This window comes from Aquarana catesbeiana, linkage group LG04, assembly GCF_042186555.1.
Source record: "Aquarana catesbeiana isolate 2022-GZ linkage group LG04, ASM4218655v1, whole genome shotgun sequence".
Taxonomy (NCBI): Eukaryota; Metazoa; Chordata; class Amphibia; order Anura; family Ranidae; genus Aquarana; species Aquarana catesbeiana.
The window spans coordinates 44,288,691-44,306,658 of NC_133327.1; the positions used below are offsets into that span (position 1 = coordinate 44,288,691).

Sequence of the window (17,968 nt, forward strand, 5' to 3'; positions counted from 1 at the left end):
AAAAAGAAATTGTCATTTAAAAAATGATTTAAAAAAAATGCTCCTTTAAGAGCTGTTGTATGGAGACGTGTGGGGGTCATCATCCCCTCACTCGTCTCCATACCCAGCAAGTGACAAGACGCGATCGCCTCCGCCGCTACCAACGGCTCCAGTAAGCGGCGGAGGGCACTGGATCGATAAAAGTGATCTCGCAGGGAATCCACCACAGAGACCACTTTTATCTTGTAGCGGACCGCCCGCTGAAGAAGAGGATACCGGGGTTATGACAGCTAGCTGCTGCCATAACAACCATATCCTCCTTCAAACAGCTGACATAAAACTGCGGCGGGCAGTCTGTAAGTGGTTAAAGAGGAGTTTCACCCAAAAGCAAAACCTCCGCTTATCTGCTTCTTCCCCCCCTCTGGTGCCACATTTAGCACCTTTTAGCGGGCAGAGAGAACAGGTACCTGTTTTTGATGGTTACCCTTCCCCACTTCCAGACGGCGGTGCCCCCCCCCCCCCCCCCCACCGGGCCAAATAGAAAGTGCAACGCACTTCAGTTTCCCCTATGACGAATGGCGGTGGCAGCACCTGACAGCCAATCTAAAAATCGGCTGGGGTGCCAACATCGCGGGCTCCCTGGACTGGTAAGTGTCCATTTATAAAAAAAATTAGCAGCTACAGTATTTGTAGCTGCTGACTTTTAATTTTTTTTCCCCCCAGGCGGAACACCGCTTTAAGCGTTAGATTATTGAGGACAAGGAAGAGATTTCTGTAAATTTTGCAAACTACAACTCTCAATTTAGCTAACTGAACTACTTAGGCAAAACCTGCTTGAAAAAAAGGCTACTCATTTTTCTTAATTTAGAGGATGTGTATTTTTGAAGTGGTAAAGTGTATTTGTGGCACTTACGTTTTTTAATGAATTTCTTTTTTTTTTTTTTTTAAAACATGCAGAAAATAATAAGACATAGGAACAGGTCCAAGATAGTTGAAAGGAGCCCTCAAGAGCCATCAGAAGCCCATTGCACCCTTGCAAACCACAAGAAAATGTCCTTCATTTTGCATTACCTATTGACTCCAAAGCATTTTTTCAAAAAAAAAGGTGTCATTTCAACTCCCAATTTTTGAAATTTTAAGGGAAATAAAAATTCTCAATTTTGCTAATTCATATTAATCACTGAAGCAGCTCAATTTATATAGACTGGTTGACAATCATTTCTAAATTTACCTTTAACAAAGTAGCTTATCTAAATATTATGGCCGTATCTTTGCTTCAAATATGTTAGTGGGAAACATTTATCAACTACATTTATAATTTGGGTAAGATTTTTCTCATCTACAAAAACCTCTAGAATCTCAAAAATGTCTCCTGTATCAATGAATAGAAAGAGTAGAAGTGAATTGAGTTTGGATAACGTAGAGGAGTTTTGTGAAAGCCCCCAGAAGCTCCGAGGTTAATAAACCACTTTCTTATCTATTTTAATGTTATCAAATTCCAAAGGAAAGAGCCCAGGACTGGGAGTCTGCTTTCTCAGCCTCCATGTGTTTCAACTCAGGAGCCGACTTCAAGACCCTCTGCTCACAAACAAAGGTAACATTTTATTTCGGATTTATTTTCTGAATTGGAACAATTCTTTTGCCTGGACTCTCCATGGCTGATGCTCATTTTAAATATGATTAAACTGTAAGACTAAAACCATTAAAATTCTAGTGATTCAGTGTAAAAAAAATATCAAATTGTCTTTCCTTATAATTTGCTAAAAGAGAGCTATTTATAGGCATACAAATATTTTTTTCACTTGGTAAGCAAGCTTTATAAACAGAATTTTGGAAATAATATAATGACAAGCTTCGTCTTTCAAAAGCTCCTCTTTTCCATATTATAACTTTTAAAAAACATAATCCCACAAAACGTCCAGTTGTCAAACATGTATATTAAATATTGTCCAAATTGCATTTAAGCACTGTGTCTATTTTATATTTTTGAAGATAAAGAGAGGGTAGCTATCTTTTATTTATCATTTTAAAATGTCTTTAAATCTAGTTTTCACTTAATTTTTACCCAGGCAGTATAAAAATACATAGAAATAATGGTAATATTTATCTTTATTTCACCCGAACTATACAACAGTATTTACTAATAATATTACCTAAATCAGGATGCTTTATATTGATTTTGTTTATATTTTATTGTGGCTAGACTGTCTAAGGACTGATTTTAAAAAATGTGATTTTTCATAAATAATTAAATACTGTTTTCCAAGACTTAAACAAGGGTTTAGATTTATTTTAAATGCCTCACGATAATGAAATATTCCAGTCCTATGGTAATCAAAAAGGTTATTCTAACTTCATTATAGCATCTCTTCTTTCTTTTTTTTTTTTTTTTTCACATTGTTTTCTGTTCGTCTCAAAAAATTTTTGGCTTTTTAAGTGAATATTACCAAAAATGCAAACAATAAAAGTTTTAATTTAAAATAATTAGAAGGTCCTCTAAGAATTCCGTGTAATAGTGAATTTACCTGACATTTTTTTAAAAATATGTTACCAACTAAATAATATGTAATATGTTGTTTTTAAGTTTACAAAATACAATATTAGATTTCATTTTCGCAGAATAAGCAGCTTATTTACAGCATAGGTAAACTGAAAAATAAAATAAATATATATTTTTTTCAAAGTAGCATCATAAATCTGCCTATAGGAGATCTTGTGTGGGCTTTATGTTTGTTCTTATGAATAAGTGGTAGATGATATGATGCTATTGTCTGTGTCTATTTTCAGGGTCTTATGAATTTATACATTTTATATATATATATATATATATATATAATATACATTTCACATTCTTTAATATATACAGTATAAATATATATATATATATATATATATATATATATATATATATATATATATATATTTGTGAAAAATAATGTGAACACGTGTGTGTATGTATAAATGTAAGTAAGAACAAACAGTGGGGCTATCACAAGATAGATCATTGCATCCCGGCTATTAATCTCTACACATACTCTTCTAACATTGGGACTTTTCTGGTGACAATTCACATATTTAAGACTTGCTTTATAAAATTAAAAATAGTTTAAGTCACATAAAAATAGTAAATATATAGGTTAAGTACACAATATTTTCCTAAGCCTCATTAAGGCTGTTATGATACAGTATTCGCATTGAATATATAAATATATATATATATATATAGATATCTATATATATATATATATATATATATATATATATATATAGATATCTATATATATATATATATATATATATATATATATATTGTATATGCACAGAACAACACAAATGTATTTTTTCCTTCAAACCATGCTCTGGTTGCCCACACTCTTCAGTCTTCGATGAATATTTCTGACAAAACACTTTTGGTTTTGGGTGATAATAATAATGTCTTGCATGCTGGTCACATGGTGGGATCCTGGCGAATACACAATGCGTTTCGTGGATCACTAGACCTTCTTCATCATGACCTGTGAAGCCTGTATCACATAAGACAAAACATCAATTACTCAATTAAAACAAAATAAATATAATACATATATTGATAACATAGTGTCATAAATGTATCAAATTTTCTATACTTTCATATTTTACACAATTCTCATAGCAAATGCTTGCACAGAATTTCAGTCGAGCTTTGACTAATAATTGGAGGCCTCTTCCTCGCCATAACGCCTCCCCCCCCCCACCCCTCCCCGGAAGAAAAGCAAACTATATCACACCAGTGGGGTGATGTAAGTGTCAGCAAGTCCAAGGTGGCAAGGGGAAATAAAAAATTATTTTATAACATATATGTCTTACATTTGTTAATTGGCATGTGCAAAGTCCCAATGCTAAAAAAAAAGGAGTAAAAAGAGTATTTGTAGAGATGTATAAATGTAAGGCTAAGGGGATATATACATAATTACATATAATTATTATGCAGGCTGTTTCCAATGCATTTATATTTGTGTGCCAATTATTTGCTATTTACAAGGATGAAAAAGTGCTTAAATTGCTCTTCCTAAATCATTTCTACCTACTGGTGTTTATTATTGAAGGCATTTGTTTGTGATGTGGAGTACAAAAAGCTCCCAAAAAGGGAGTAATTTGTCAGTATGTGATTTTGACAACAGTTTAAGGTATGTACATTGTTTTCAAAATTTTAAATAATATATAATAATATAATAAAATAATATAATATAAATATTTTTAAAACCTTTTAAAATCAAATTGCAATTGAATTTAGACCTCATTTGAAACTATATCACAGTATTAAGGGACATTCAGAGGCCAAGCAAAAATTACCTTTCATTTTTCCATTTACGCTGATTTTGTCGAGTAATCTGGAGATTTGGCACTTAACACTATACAAATTGCCAAGTCTATAGCACAAAAGACCTTTGCAGAGAATTCTTAGATCTGTGAACTGTTCCTCGAGAAAATAATTTTTCAAAATTGGCAAAATGAATCCAATAATCTGTCATTTTGATTTATTAGTGATCTGTTGTGCATTGAAGAGCTATTTTTGGAAGGACAAAATACCTATAATTGCTTAGGTGAAACTTTTAGTTAGGTGAAAAAAATGTTTGAAACTTTTTATAAGGTGAAACTTTTCTCACATTAGGGAAACACAGCTTCTGACAATCTAATGCTGATTTCATTATGTGAAAAGTGTCACGATTTATTGATTAATATTTCATGTTCATGGTACTATAGAATACAGAGTTGATAGCTCTTGGAACCTCTAGATAATAAACATTTCAACTGATGCATTTTTCATTTCTATGTGTCAGTCAGTGTTTATTTGCTCAAACATTTGTGAGTACAAGTGCAATTTTCATATTATGGTAAACCTGTCACAGTCTTGGGAAATTAAAACTGAATATATAATGAAAAATAACGTACCTGTAAAAACGAACTATATACAGGCAGATGTAGTTATATGCAAACCTTCACATTTCCTCTGAAAGTCCAACTCGCCCTACTGGTTCTGCCTTGAGGCTGCCCCTTTAAATTTGTTGGGCAACCTCAATGACTAAACAAGCTCGGAGACGGGGCTAATTTTTTCTTTACTGGGAAATATGGGCTTTGCATATAGCTTTGGCCATCCCAAATCTCCTTATCATTTTGACACTCATTTTTAACTGGAACTTATATATCTTTCGCATATGCTCAGTAAATTACTAATACTAATTTTTAATCAAATAATTTTTAATCAAATAAAACTGATTTTTTAAAATTCTTATTTTGCATACAAATATGAAACATACCTGAGTGCCAAGAAGATCAGTCTATAGAGACTGAAAGAGTGAGTCACTCATGTCAGCTAACAGAGATATGGCAGTCTAGCTTAGTCAGTTATACATTGGATACTATAAAGCATGCAGGCAGCGCTGGACTTTCTTTTTCAAAAGCTCATTATGAGTGCCAGTGAGAAAAACTATATTAAATGTTTATTATAAAATAATTTTCAGGTTTTATTTTTAATATAGACTTACTTTAACCTCCCTGGCGGTATGATTACTGTATATCAGATTTTTGATGCTCAAAGCGGTACAATGTTTTGCATGGAAATTTGGCGTTTTATATTGCAGGCCTGTAATTCTTAGGAATAACTCACTTAAATCTGTCCAAACAAGAGTCTAGTAGACATCCCAGGTATGATAAAGTTTGAAACATTAAATCATAAATTATAATATAGCAAATAGCTATAAATAATTATAACAAATAATAATATAATAATAATAAAAATGATTCAATAATGTAATCAAATCAAAAACACTGAAATTTGCTCAGTTGCAGAATTGTCGCTGTCATTACTTTCAGTGTTTTATGACGGATCTCCCCACAAATCACTATCGCTCAATTCTGCAAGTGATTCTAATTTATTATCGCTGTTTTCTAGTTGGTCTAAAACGGCTTTTGATGTAAAGGGACGCTTTTTGTGTTGCTATAGACAATCTTCGGTTTCCAGGCAGAAAGAACAGTATTTATAATATAAAACTGCATGCAGGGCACTGGACAAATCACTAGGGACAAAAGGGATGTGAAATAATGTGATACAGTAATGTAATCTGTAAGATTACAGTGTACTGTATGTGTCATGTGTTTTTCACTTTTTGTATTTGGCGCCGTGCTCCGTCCCTATGCGTTGCAACGTTTGCAGGGAACGGAGCTCTGCACTGTGAAAGATCCGGAGGAGGACATACAGCGGGGAGACATTGCAGGATCCTGGGGACAAGGTAAGTAACTTTGCCTGGATTCTGCGATGTGATCCCGAGTCTGGCTCGGGGTTACTGCTTTTGGTACTGAAAATCCATCCCGAGCCACACTCAGGATTACCGCTAAGGAGGTTAATCATTAAAAAACAGACATAAACTGCACTTGTGATAACAATAGTGAAATAAACAGCTGCACCACTCTAGTGAGATATTGACACAAATAAGAAGGTATAAAAAATGTGTTGCGCTTAATACAAATAATTAGTGCTACAAAAAAAACAGTGAGTCCATAAGTCACCAACGTGACATAAATATTATGAACAGGTGTCTTGATCGTTGAGTCACCAACAAAATCCTCCACCTTGTGATAAACCACCACCAATTCAAGGATGTGCTCTTACCAGAGAGCATTGACCACCTATTACAGGGGGTCAAAGAAGGCTCTTGTATCTCAAATGCTCCATAACCATTTATTGGTCAGCATATGGAAGATGGGGGAAATCATTCCAGGCAGCTAGTAGGGAAATCGCAAATCCCCTTATTCAAAGTGGACGCACCAAATGGCATACCTCAGCATGACAGGTTTTGTCACTACAAGGACCTCTTCCGGGACGTTACGCCCTGGAAGAAGTCCTTGTAGTGACGAAACCGGTCAGGCAGAGGTGTTGTTTCCTGTCATCACGTTTGGATGAGAGCACACGGACGTTACTGTGCCCATTATACACATGCCATTTTTTATTTGCTGGCGTGTACGTGCATTACTTTTAATAAAAATCCCCGTTGTTAAGATTTTACACTATTGTGGCGTTTTATCTCTTGCTGGGGTATGCCATTTGGTCCGTCCACTTTGAATAAGTGGATTTGCAATATCCCTACTGCCTGCCTGGAATGATCCCCCCATCTTCCCTATGTTGACCAACAAATGGTGATGGAGCATTTGAGATACAAGAGCCTTCTTTGACCCCCAGTAATAGGTGGTCAATGCTCTCTGGTATATTGGTGGTGGTTTATCACAAGGTGGAGGATTTTGTTGGTGACTCAATGATCAAGACACCTGTTTACATAATTTATGTCACGTTGGTGACTTATGAACTCAATGTTTTTTTTGTTACACTTATTATTTGTATTAAATGCAACACATTTTTTATACGTTCTTACTTTAATCATTCCCCAGTTATCTCTTGGGTTAGAGGCTTAAAGTGATACCAAAATCTCATTTTTTTTTCTTTAAAACTAACAAATATGTTATACTTACAGTACCTGCTCTGTGCAATGATTTAGCACAGAGCAGCCCAGATCCTCCTCTTCTCGGGTCCCACGGTAGCACTCTTGGCCCCTCCCTCCTGCTGAGTGTGGGGGCATCCAAGCCGAGCTGCTGCTCTGTGTGTCCATTCAGACACTTGGTGTCGTGGTTCTGCCCCCACCCCCTCTCTCTCTTCATTGGCTCACTGACTTTGATTGACAGCAACGAGACGCCTGCCATCTCAGCCAATGAGGAGGGAGAGTCCTGGGCAGCCGACACTCTCCTGCATCATTGCTCGATCGAGATGGGCTCAGGCAGTGGCGGCCCAGGAAGCAGGGGCACCGTACCCCTAATCCATGCGCCCGGCCCCTAATATACATGCAGGGCACTGGACACATGGATTCCAAAAATGTGTTGTTTTTTTTAGAAGCACATAATTAGAGCCTGAGGCTCTAATTGGCTTCAGAAAAGGGTTGGCTCAGGGCACAGTGCCCACCCAGTTATGTAACAATAGCAAATTAATATTTGCTATTGTCTTCCTGATTCTCCTCCCAGCCAATCAGAAATCGGGTCCTAAGACCTGTCACCTGATTGGCCGAGAGGAGAAGCAATTCTACTGGCCACCTGGGAGGAGGAGGAGGGAGGAAATGCACAGCAGAAGCCGCCGTGATGCCTAGGAGGAGGAGGCACCTAGAGAAAGTGCAGGCTGGTGACCCGACCGACCTGGGGGTGGGTGCATTGTTTGCTGCCCCCCCCAAAAAATATACCACCAGCTGCCACTGGCCCCCCCGCCAGAAAACTCTGGTCAGCCGCTGAGAACGCTGATCGGGAGTCGGTTGGCAGACCTCTTTTGGTCATGAGCCTGCCGAAAGGCTGGCTTCTGTCCGACTGGCTGTCGTACAGATGGGCTGTTTCTATTGAACAGGCCAATGCCAGCCGACATTCGGCCTGTGTGTACTAGGCTAAAGTCAGCATCATTGTTCAGTCAGGGTAAACGTGTCTATAGACTCCTTAAGTTTTCCAATCATGAAGCTGAATGTGTTATTTTTATGCCTATAACCATATTCTAAAGAGTAGGGGTTGGCTGTTTTTATATTAGTTTCTCACGTAAACAGATAATGTTTTCCTCCATCTCTTTCTAGAGTATGCCAGTTTAAACATGCATAGGGTCCTCTATATTCAGTCCTGGGCTGATGATGAATAAACAAAAAATGAACAAAATAATTCTGTTCAGCCCTCCACTCAATTATCATGCTCTTATGTTTCCTCTGTGTTGGGTAATTTAAGCCCGCCATATACAGATTGATAATTATATGCTATGTTATTAATATGGGTATTGAATGTGACAACTGGGATGTGCACCAGTTAAATTCAGAGTGCCAAAGAGCAGTTTGGAATTGCAGTAGCTTGTCACGTACTGGCTGTGTTGGTGTTGTGTAGACAGTGTTAACCTCTACATACGTGTCACCTTAGGTGTATGTGTGCAAGGAGTAAGCCTGGAGCAATTGGGTGTCAGAGACAAGCCAGATAGATCTGGTTTGTGTTCATAGGTTTAAGCCAAAGAGAGAAGATGAAATTAGGTTCAAAGTCAACAGTAATGTAGTAAGCACAGGCTGCCCTATCTAAAATAGCCGAGGGAGCAGGACCCAGAGCATAGTTAGAGATCAGTTATAGGTAACTGGGACAAGCACAGTGGAAGAGGATCACCGAAACTGCTGTAGATCTTCCAACACCAGATCATTACACCAGACCATTGCACTGGTCAACCTTAAAAAGCGACTGCATTGCTGGCAGCACATGTGTGGGTATTCATTGTCATTATACTGTAGAATTGCTTCTTGTTAAATACCCAGGTTTTCCTGCAAATTTTCCTCCGTAGGACAGACAAGTTGGAGATAAATTCCACTTTGTATGGTGTTAATTGACTAGCATAGACAAGTAGTTTCCAATCCAGTCTCAACCTACTGTCTATGGTTTGCCCCTTTTTAAGTGTCATCTACAATTAAGACCTTCACTATTCTTCACAGGCCACATATTTTACCTTCTTATGTTGTGACAATAATTGTGCAATGACTACCTACACTGACATAATCATCATATGATCACAGTGACCATCCCAATCATTCAAGATACAAAAGCTGCTGATCAAATTTGTATGAACTTAAAGTGATTGTAAACAATCACCTTGTAAAACAACACATTCAGTTTAAAATAGAAATGAAAGGCAAAACATTTGTGTATAGATATAAAAAAAACATTATAAATACCTTTTTTTCCCTTTTTTTTTTATAAGTGATCACATTCCCTCTGTTCTCAGCTGCATAAGAGCTGGGAGAGGAGAAGCAGCATCACACGGAGCTTCCCAGTGAAAGGCTGTGCAGCAGGGGCGTGTCAAGACAAGTCTGATTATTGGAGGAGAGCGAACTGAGTTCCCAGCATAGCTAGAAAACTGACCACGGTGTGCTCTGGCTTAGTGTGGCCGGTTTTTAACAGGAAAGCAGAGGGACTGGCAGGAACACCAGGGATTTCACATTTAGGAAGCAATACAAAGAGAACAGGATACTTTTTCATACAAGTACATGGTACAGCAGATCAGGAATATGAAATGTTGGGGTAACAAACGCTTTAAGGGCTAATTAACAGCTCTCTGAACGTCAGTCAAAGCTCATGTCACTAAATAAAATGGTTAGCTTACAGTCCTGTTTACACCTTTCTTTTGCTTGGTGCTTTGATGAGGCTTTGATAAGGCTTCGATGAGGATTCGGTGGAGCTTTGATGGGGCTTTGGTGAGGCTTTGGTGAGGCTTTGGTGAGGCTTTGTGGGGCTTCGATGAGGCTTAAGTGGGGCTTTAAGCGAGCTTTGCCATAGACTTCTAAGGAGGCTTTAAAGACGCTTTGAAGCACCACTGAAGCTACATGAGGTATAATTTTTGAAGCAAAGCTGAAGCAAAGCAAAGCAAAAGTAGGTGTAAACAGGACTGTAAGCTAACTATTTTATTTAGTGACAGGAGTTTCGACTAGCGTTGATAGAGCGTTAACAAAGCCTGTCCGAAACTTTGTTGAAGTCTTGTTGAAGCCTTGTTGAAGCCGAAGCAAGTGTAAATGAGCCCTAGGTCACTGTTTTTGCGCCCTACACCAGGCAATATCAGCAGTATATCTAGTGCACAACCTGCAGCCTTTGGCACTTATTGTGTGACCCTCAGAGCCCTCTGCAAACAGTAGTTTGTGTTCTCCTTAACTGGATGCTTATTCAGGCTATTGAAGAAAAAACATTCTTTTGACTGACTTCTTCTAGCTAAAGTGAATAAAAAGGTAACCTAGGTAAACTTTTTTTTTGTTTGTTTTGGATAGAGTGTGGAGGAGTTAGACCCACTATCAAGGTTTTATTAGTGTCTGCTGGATGATGTACCCTTCTAGTTGGATTGGTGATCATTGTTACTGAGAAATAAAGTGAGAGGAAATCCAAAATCAACTCAGCACAGAGGGGATTCTCCTCACTTTGGAAGATTTCTTCTAACTTCTTGCTGTGGGACAGGACATGAAGTAAAATACCCCGAGTGGTACACAGAGAGCAAAAAAAAAAAAAAGAAAGAAACTATTGGGATTTTACTCCTTCCCTACTCTATCAAAAAAAAAAAAAAAACATGTTTGGCTTCACCTACATTTTATTGCTTTTGTTTGTTTTCTTTCTTACTATATCCCTTTTTTTTACGTGCTGTCCATACCTTTTCTCTTTATGTTTTTTCCTCTGATCTTTTATTATGGATCTTACTGTGGGGAAATTCATTTTTAGGGGGGTTTAGGGAGCACAAATGTGGGAGCGTGAATTTGTAAAGGGGACCTAATATCAACAAACTTGATCACTGGTGATCTAAAATTTTACCAGAATAATTCACTTTAAGCTGATCATAGATGTGCATGATGGATAGGCATTCACAAATCTAGTGTAGTTCCTCAAAACTGGAGCTTGGGAAACTGGTGCAAACTTAAAGTCATCTAAGTTCTCTTTGAAAGTTTATCTTTTCATTCCCTGAAAATATTGGGATGTTGACTTTTTGCCATTTTTTCCACTGTTAAAAGTGCTGGCTAAGCAGAGTTTCCTGCAGGTACAGTGCCTTGACTCTGATACCCCTAACTAAAATCTAGTGAAACCATCGGCCAGCAGTGCTGTGCTTAGTGATTCTGAACCTTCACTTTTAACAGGCTCTGCATCTCCAAAGAACTAGACCACTGTGTCTACCTGTGTGACAGGAGCCTGTGGTTTAACCAGACTCCGCATTACTAAACTGCACTGATGACAAAGTGTTTGGTACAGTCAGTGCCACCTCCCACCATGCTTCCATGAGTGTCGCCTGATGCAGCCCACCTCAGTTGACCATATGGATGGCGCAGCCCTGTTCTAATGCAAGTTGGTATGTTTTAAGCATACCAACTACTGTACAGGCTCTGGGTTGGTGAACAAACTCAGGAAGACTGAACAGTCATACTTTTAGATAAAACTCCCTTAGCCTGACATGTACTGTACATCCACCACTGAATGACTATCTCTGCTCACCTCTGCTTTGTCAGAAAAGATGTATAGAGAATGTCTAAAAATATATGAGTTATCTTGATCCCATCACCAGTAACACTGAAGTTGGTCTCATAAGCTCTGCCAATGTCATGATACTGACTCTCCAGGACCAAGCTCTGTTGTTATTTATTCAACATTCCGATTCCAGAACCTCAGTGGCAAGTAGAGGTCCTGGTACTCATGAGGTAGGATCTAGCAATGGGGGCAGGGTCCTAAAGCTTATATTAAGACATAATTGAATAAAACATAATTTTTTACATCTCTGCAATACATGCACAATTCCCAATATTTTCTATCTTAAAATATGCTGGAAATACAGAAAAATACCTGTTGAAGTGCCAAAAATGTATTTCTTTTTGACATGACAACACAAGTATGAACTTCTAAGAATGTTTTGTCAACCCTGCCCATTTAGTTTCTGATATATTACAAAGAACATAAACCTCTTCTCACCATCTCCCCCCTGCGCAACTCCTCCCCATCCTCTTCTCCATAACCCCCTCCTTGTGCACAGGCACAGAGCACAGGAAGTTATTAGCCTCCAAAATTTTGGCAAAATCAACAAGTGCACTTATCACACAGATACTGCAATACACTTTCAATGGTATGTTTAGCAGACTGAAAAGGTAGTATATGAGAAGTTAATTGTTAGGGTATACATAAACTTTAATTTTGATTTGTAAAGAAGTTGAAACCCCTGCTTACAGGCTGGATCTAAGATTAAGGGTCCTCTCTAGACACAGAGTAATCAATCTACAGTAGTTCAACAAATACTTTATTGAAATGAAAGAAGTACACCACAGTCCCAAGGCCCATAACAGACGTTACAGTGAAACAAGGAGGAATGTCGAAGATACAATTCGTAGTGCATATCAACAAAAGGGAGTGTATATTTGGGTCTACCTAATGGAAGACCAAGCAGGCGTCCCAATACATTTGGTAATATAGTGTATATTTCTCAGTGCTTAGAGCAATTTCCCAAAACACCAAAATATAGTTAGTAATTAACCAAAGTTCAGATGCTATAGAGGGTGCTTAAGGGGGGGCATTATTTAAAATGAAACAAGCTTAAGTAGGGAGAAATCAAGGGAAGTTGATCTATTATTATTATTATACAGGATTTATATACAGCTAACAGTTTGCACAGCGCTTTACAACATGGGGCAAACAGTACAGTTACAATACAATTCAATACAGGCTGGATCAGAGGGCCCTGCTCGTTAGAGCTTACAATCTAGAAAGAAGGGTCAAGTGGAACAAAAGGTAACAGTGGTGGGGGGATGATCAGATGAAAATACAGCTGTTAGTTGTGGGAAGGATAGGCTTCTCTGAAGAGGAGGGTTTTCAGGGATTGTCTAAAAGCTAATAGAGTTGGATATAATCGGACAGATTGGGGTAAGGAGTTCCATAGGATTGGAGAGGCTCTGGAAAAGTCCTGGAGGCAAGCATGGGAGGAGGTGATGAGGGAGCTAGAGAGCAGGAGGTCTTGAGAAGAACGAAGAGAACGATTAAGTTGGTATTTAGAGACTAGGTCAGTGATGTAGCTGGGGGCAGAGTTGTTGATGGCTTTTGGCTTTTGAATTTAATTTGTTGGGTGAGTAGGAGCCAGTGGAGAGATTGACAGAGAGGAGTAGCAGACACAGAGCGATTGGTAACGTGGATGAGTCTGACAGCAGCATTCATGATGGATTGAAGGTGGGATAGACTATGTAGAGGTAAGCCAATGAGGAGGGAGTTGCAGTAGTCGAGGCGAGAGATAACCAGGGAGTGAATTAAGAGCTTTCTTGTGTCATTGTTAGAAAGGGGCGTATTTTGGAAAGGTTGCGCAGATTGAGGTAGCAAGATTTGGACAGTGATTGGTTGTGGGGCTTAAAGGAGATTTCAGAGGCCAGGATTACACCTAGGACCTTAGCAAAAAAAAATGACGTGATGTCAGAGGAAGGCGGAGTCACCCGTTTATGTCACCAGGTGGCCCCGCCCTCAGCTATATAACAGGTGTCATTTAGAAGAAGCGTCACTTGGCTGGAGCCTCCCATGGAGGCGGAGCTGTTGCGTTTTTTTTTCTTTTTTCGCTTCGTCGGGCAGCGTGAGATGGATTTACATCGCGAGAAATTTTTATTTTTTAATTAAGGACTTGTCCCAAAGTGTCTCCTGTCTTTTTTACTATTTTTGACACTTTTTTATGTGAATTGGCGGGGGTACAATGTACCATTACCAATTCACATAGGTGGGGCCGGGATCTGGGGGTCCCCTTGTTAAAGGGGGCTTCCAGATTCCGATAAGCCCCCCGCCCGCAGACCCCCACAACCACTGGGCAAGGGCTGCGGGGATGAGTCCCTTGTCCCCATCAACATGGGGACAAGGTGCTTTGGGGACCCCAAAGCACCCTCCCCATGTTGAGGGCATGTGGCCGTGTACTGTTCAGGAGGGGGGCGCTCTCTCATCCTCCCCTCTTTTCCTGCAGCCTGCCAGGTTGCATGCTCAGATAAGGGTCTGGTATGGTTTTGGGGGGGACCCTACGCCATTTTTTAAAAAATGTTGTCCCAGGGTTCCCCTTAAAATTCAGGTCTGGTATGGATTTTGGGGGGACCCCTATGCCATTTTTTTTATTTGGCACAAGGCTCCCCTTAATATCCATACCAGACCTGAAGGGCCTTGTATGGATTTTGGGGGGACCCTATGCAATTTTTTTTTTTAAATTCGGTTCGGGGCTCCCCTTAATATTCATACCAGACCCAAATGGCCTGGTAATGGACAGGGGGGGAACCCATGCTGTTTTTTCAATGAGTTTTATCTATATTGCCAGGACCCGACAATTCATTACAGCCGCGATCAGTTTTAAATGACTTTTTTTCCTTTAGAAATGTCATTTTGCTGTGGTACTGTTCTAAACATGGGAAAACTGTGCCACTTTACAGGCATACTATAGACACCCCCAGGCACTATATTTAAAGGAATATTTCATTTTTATTGTTTCACTTTAAGCATTATTAAAATCACTGCTCCCGAAAAAACGGCTTTTTTTAAACTTTTTTTTGCATTGATACATGTCCCTGGGGCAGGACCCGGGTCCCCAAATACTTTTTATGATAATAACTTGCATATAAGCATTTAAAATTAGCACTTTTGATTTTTCATGTTTGTGTCCCATAGACTTTAACGGTGTTCGTGTGTTTGTCCTAATTTTTTGCCTGTTCGCACCCGGGGGGTGTTCGGCTCATCCTTACTGTGGAGTGTTGAGGACGAAATCCAGACTGAAGGGGATCAAGAAGGCTATTACCAGCAAGGTGGTCGCTCAGTTGGTTGTAGACCAGACGTTCAAGGAGTTTGGATAAAAAGGGGAACAAGGAGAAGGGGTGTAGGTTGTTAAGATTGGATGGGTCCAGTGAGGGCTTTTTAAGTATGGGGCTGACAAGTGCTTGTTTTAGAGAGTTGGGGAAGATGCCAGAAGTAAGGGAGAGATTGAAGATGTGGGTTAGAGAGTGTAGAATAGAGCTAGAGGGTGAACGTAGCATTTGTGAGGGAACAGGATCCAGAAGGCAGGTGGTAAGATGGGTGTTAGCAAGTAGTTTAGCAACCTCATCTATAGAGGTGGGGTTGAAAGAGGGAAGTAAGGATTGTACCGGTGGGCATGAAGTGTAAAGCGTGGAGGATATCTGAACAGTAGAGATCTTCTCGCAAATTGTATCAATCTTCTGTTTGAAGTGATTGGCGATTGCCTGGGCTGTGAGTGAGTTGGTGGGTGGAGGCAGTGGAGGACGAAGTAGAGAGTTGAAGATAGAAAAGATGGGGACGGGATGATAAGGTCTTAATGAAAGAGATGAAATAGGTCTGCTTGGCAGTGAGGAGGCAATTGTATTTTTGGAGGGCAGATTTATACTGGCTGAAATCTTTCTGGGACTTTGACTTACGCCACAGGCACTCAAGAGCACGGCTGTGTTTTTTCAGACTTAGACTTCTAGTGTCATCTGTTTGCCAAGGTTGAAGGGGACGGTGCCTGATTCTGTGTGTAGTGAGGGGGGCCAGTGTGTCCAGTGAGAAAAGAAAAGAAGTGTTGTAGACAGAAGTGACTAGGTTGGTGCAGGACAGGGGTGCAATTTGGTCATAGAGGTGGTCAGTAGCAGAGTAGAGAAGAGAAGGGTTGAGATGGAGAAAGTTTCTACGGGTAACCATTAGGCAGATGGAGGGAGAGGAGGTGGAGAAGAGGGAGAGACTGAAACTAATTAGGTATTGATCAGAGAGAGGGTAAGGATAATTGGAGAGGTTGCACGGAGTGCATAGGTGGGAGAAAACAAGGTCAAGGGTATTGCCATCTATAGACAAACACAAGTACTTGCAGGCACCACAAGGTGCCTACACTTTCCATCCATGTTTGTATGCAGGTGGATGTTAGATGTTTATGTTTTTACTTGATGTCTATTGCTAGATTTCTGCACTAGATTATTGCACTGTTTAGTTGTGCTTGCCCTGCTGAGGTGGTATTCCATTGGAGGTAAGGTTAACATTGCTTGTCGGGTTTTTCTTGGCTTTTTTTTTACCACCATCTGCTTGGTCAAACACATATGAAGAGAACTACTTCTCAGGGGCACCGCAGTAATAAGGACGGCCAGAGGTACGGTTCTAGGTCTCCCCACTTAAGGAACAGAATACTGCTAAGAATGTGAACTACTGCTTTCACTTAACCACTTTCCTGTGAGAGCCCAGTCAGAGTTCCAGGGATATGGATTTATGCCATTAGGAGGAAACACATACACAATATTGGTATAATGTTCAACGCTAAATCATCTGATGAAAAAGATTAAAGTTTAAAATTTAAATGAAAAGGCATGCATCTGCATGCTGATACATGAAGGTGGAACCATGTGAATGGTGAGTGGATTGAAAGTTCTGGGGGATGAACCCCTAAAAATTACAGTCTCTAAAAAAAGTCTCTAAATGAAGGCTGTAAAGGGAGCGAGGCTGCTTCAGGCGCAGGCTGGGGAACCCGATCACTGTGAACAAAAGGAGGAGAGTGAAGCCAATCCTTTAAACAGCTTAGGAATTTATTCAGTATATAGGTATAAAAGAACACTAAAATCTTGCGTGAAAAATGTTGGAGCACTTGCAGAGTGCTAGAGCGGGTGGGAGCTTCCACGTGCAGTGTCACAGGAGCACAGAAAGACCTCCAGGAACTCTCTATTGAGGGATCCACGAGCGCTGTGTGTTAGTTGCAGCTGGAGCCTTGGTAAGCCTCGTGAAGATGTCGGCTGTGTGTCTCTGGGTGGGAGTGGTCCAGGGCTGTCAAACTGGGGAGCCGATCACACGCTGTTTGGCCAATCTATTGAGGATCCTTCAATAGAGACTCCTGTGCACCTGTGACACTGCACGTGGAAGCTCCCACCAGCACTAGCACTCTGCAAGTGCTCCGACATTTTTCATGCAAGTTTTTAGTGTTGTTTTATACCTATATACTGAATAAATTCCTAAGCTGTTTAAAGGATTGGCTTTGTGCTTCTCTCTCCTCCTTTTGCTTTCCTTTTTGTACATATGGACTTATGCCACTGCTAAATTGACTTAAGGAACTCATGGGGCAACTAGAGACACCAGTGGACTAACTAATGGGTACTTATGAGAACATGTACAAGAATGTGTACTGAAGATGTCATGTGAACTGTTAATTTGTTATATTTCAACAACTTCAGTCAAGAATGTTTATTGCAATTCAACTTTGCCTGGTCTGAAGTTACTTGAGCACAATCTTAAAGGGGTGCAATACATTTATGGCATATCTCAAGAACAGGGCTTATTAAGAGGACAAGACATGTCAGAGAAGATGCAGTACAAATGTTTAATGTGCAGTAAAGCTAAGGCTATTTTACCATTATTAATGACTACAGTACTAGTGTCGAATCCATAACAGCCAGCCGGTTGGAAAGCGATGACTTGG

The 17,968-nt window shown here is 39.7% G+C and overlaps 1 protein-coding gene across 2 annotated transcripts in view; it reads left to right on the forward strand.

Annotated features, from left to right (window-relative positions):
• The first annotated feature begins 1,449 nt into the window (after positions 1–1,449).
• GATA4 (GATA binding protein 4) overlaps positions 1,450–17,968 on the forward strand; it is a 161,776-nt gene continuing 145,257 nt past the window's right edge. The window contains exon 1 of one of the 2 annotated variants that reach the window (XM_073625139.1): positions 1,450–1,573. In XM_073625139.1, coding sequence (XP_073481240.1) covers positions 1,465–1,573 — 109 coding nt within the window. In that variant the 5' untranslated portion in view covers positions 1,450–1,464. The remainder of the gene's footprint in view (positions 1,574–17,968) is intronic. The other variant, XM_073625138.1, reaches the window with a different exon arrangement.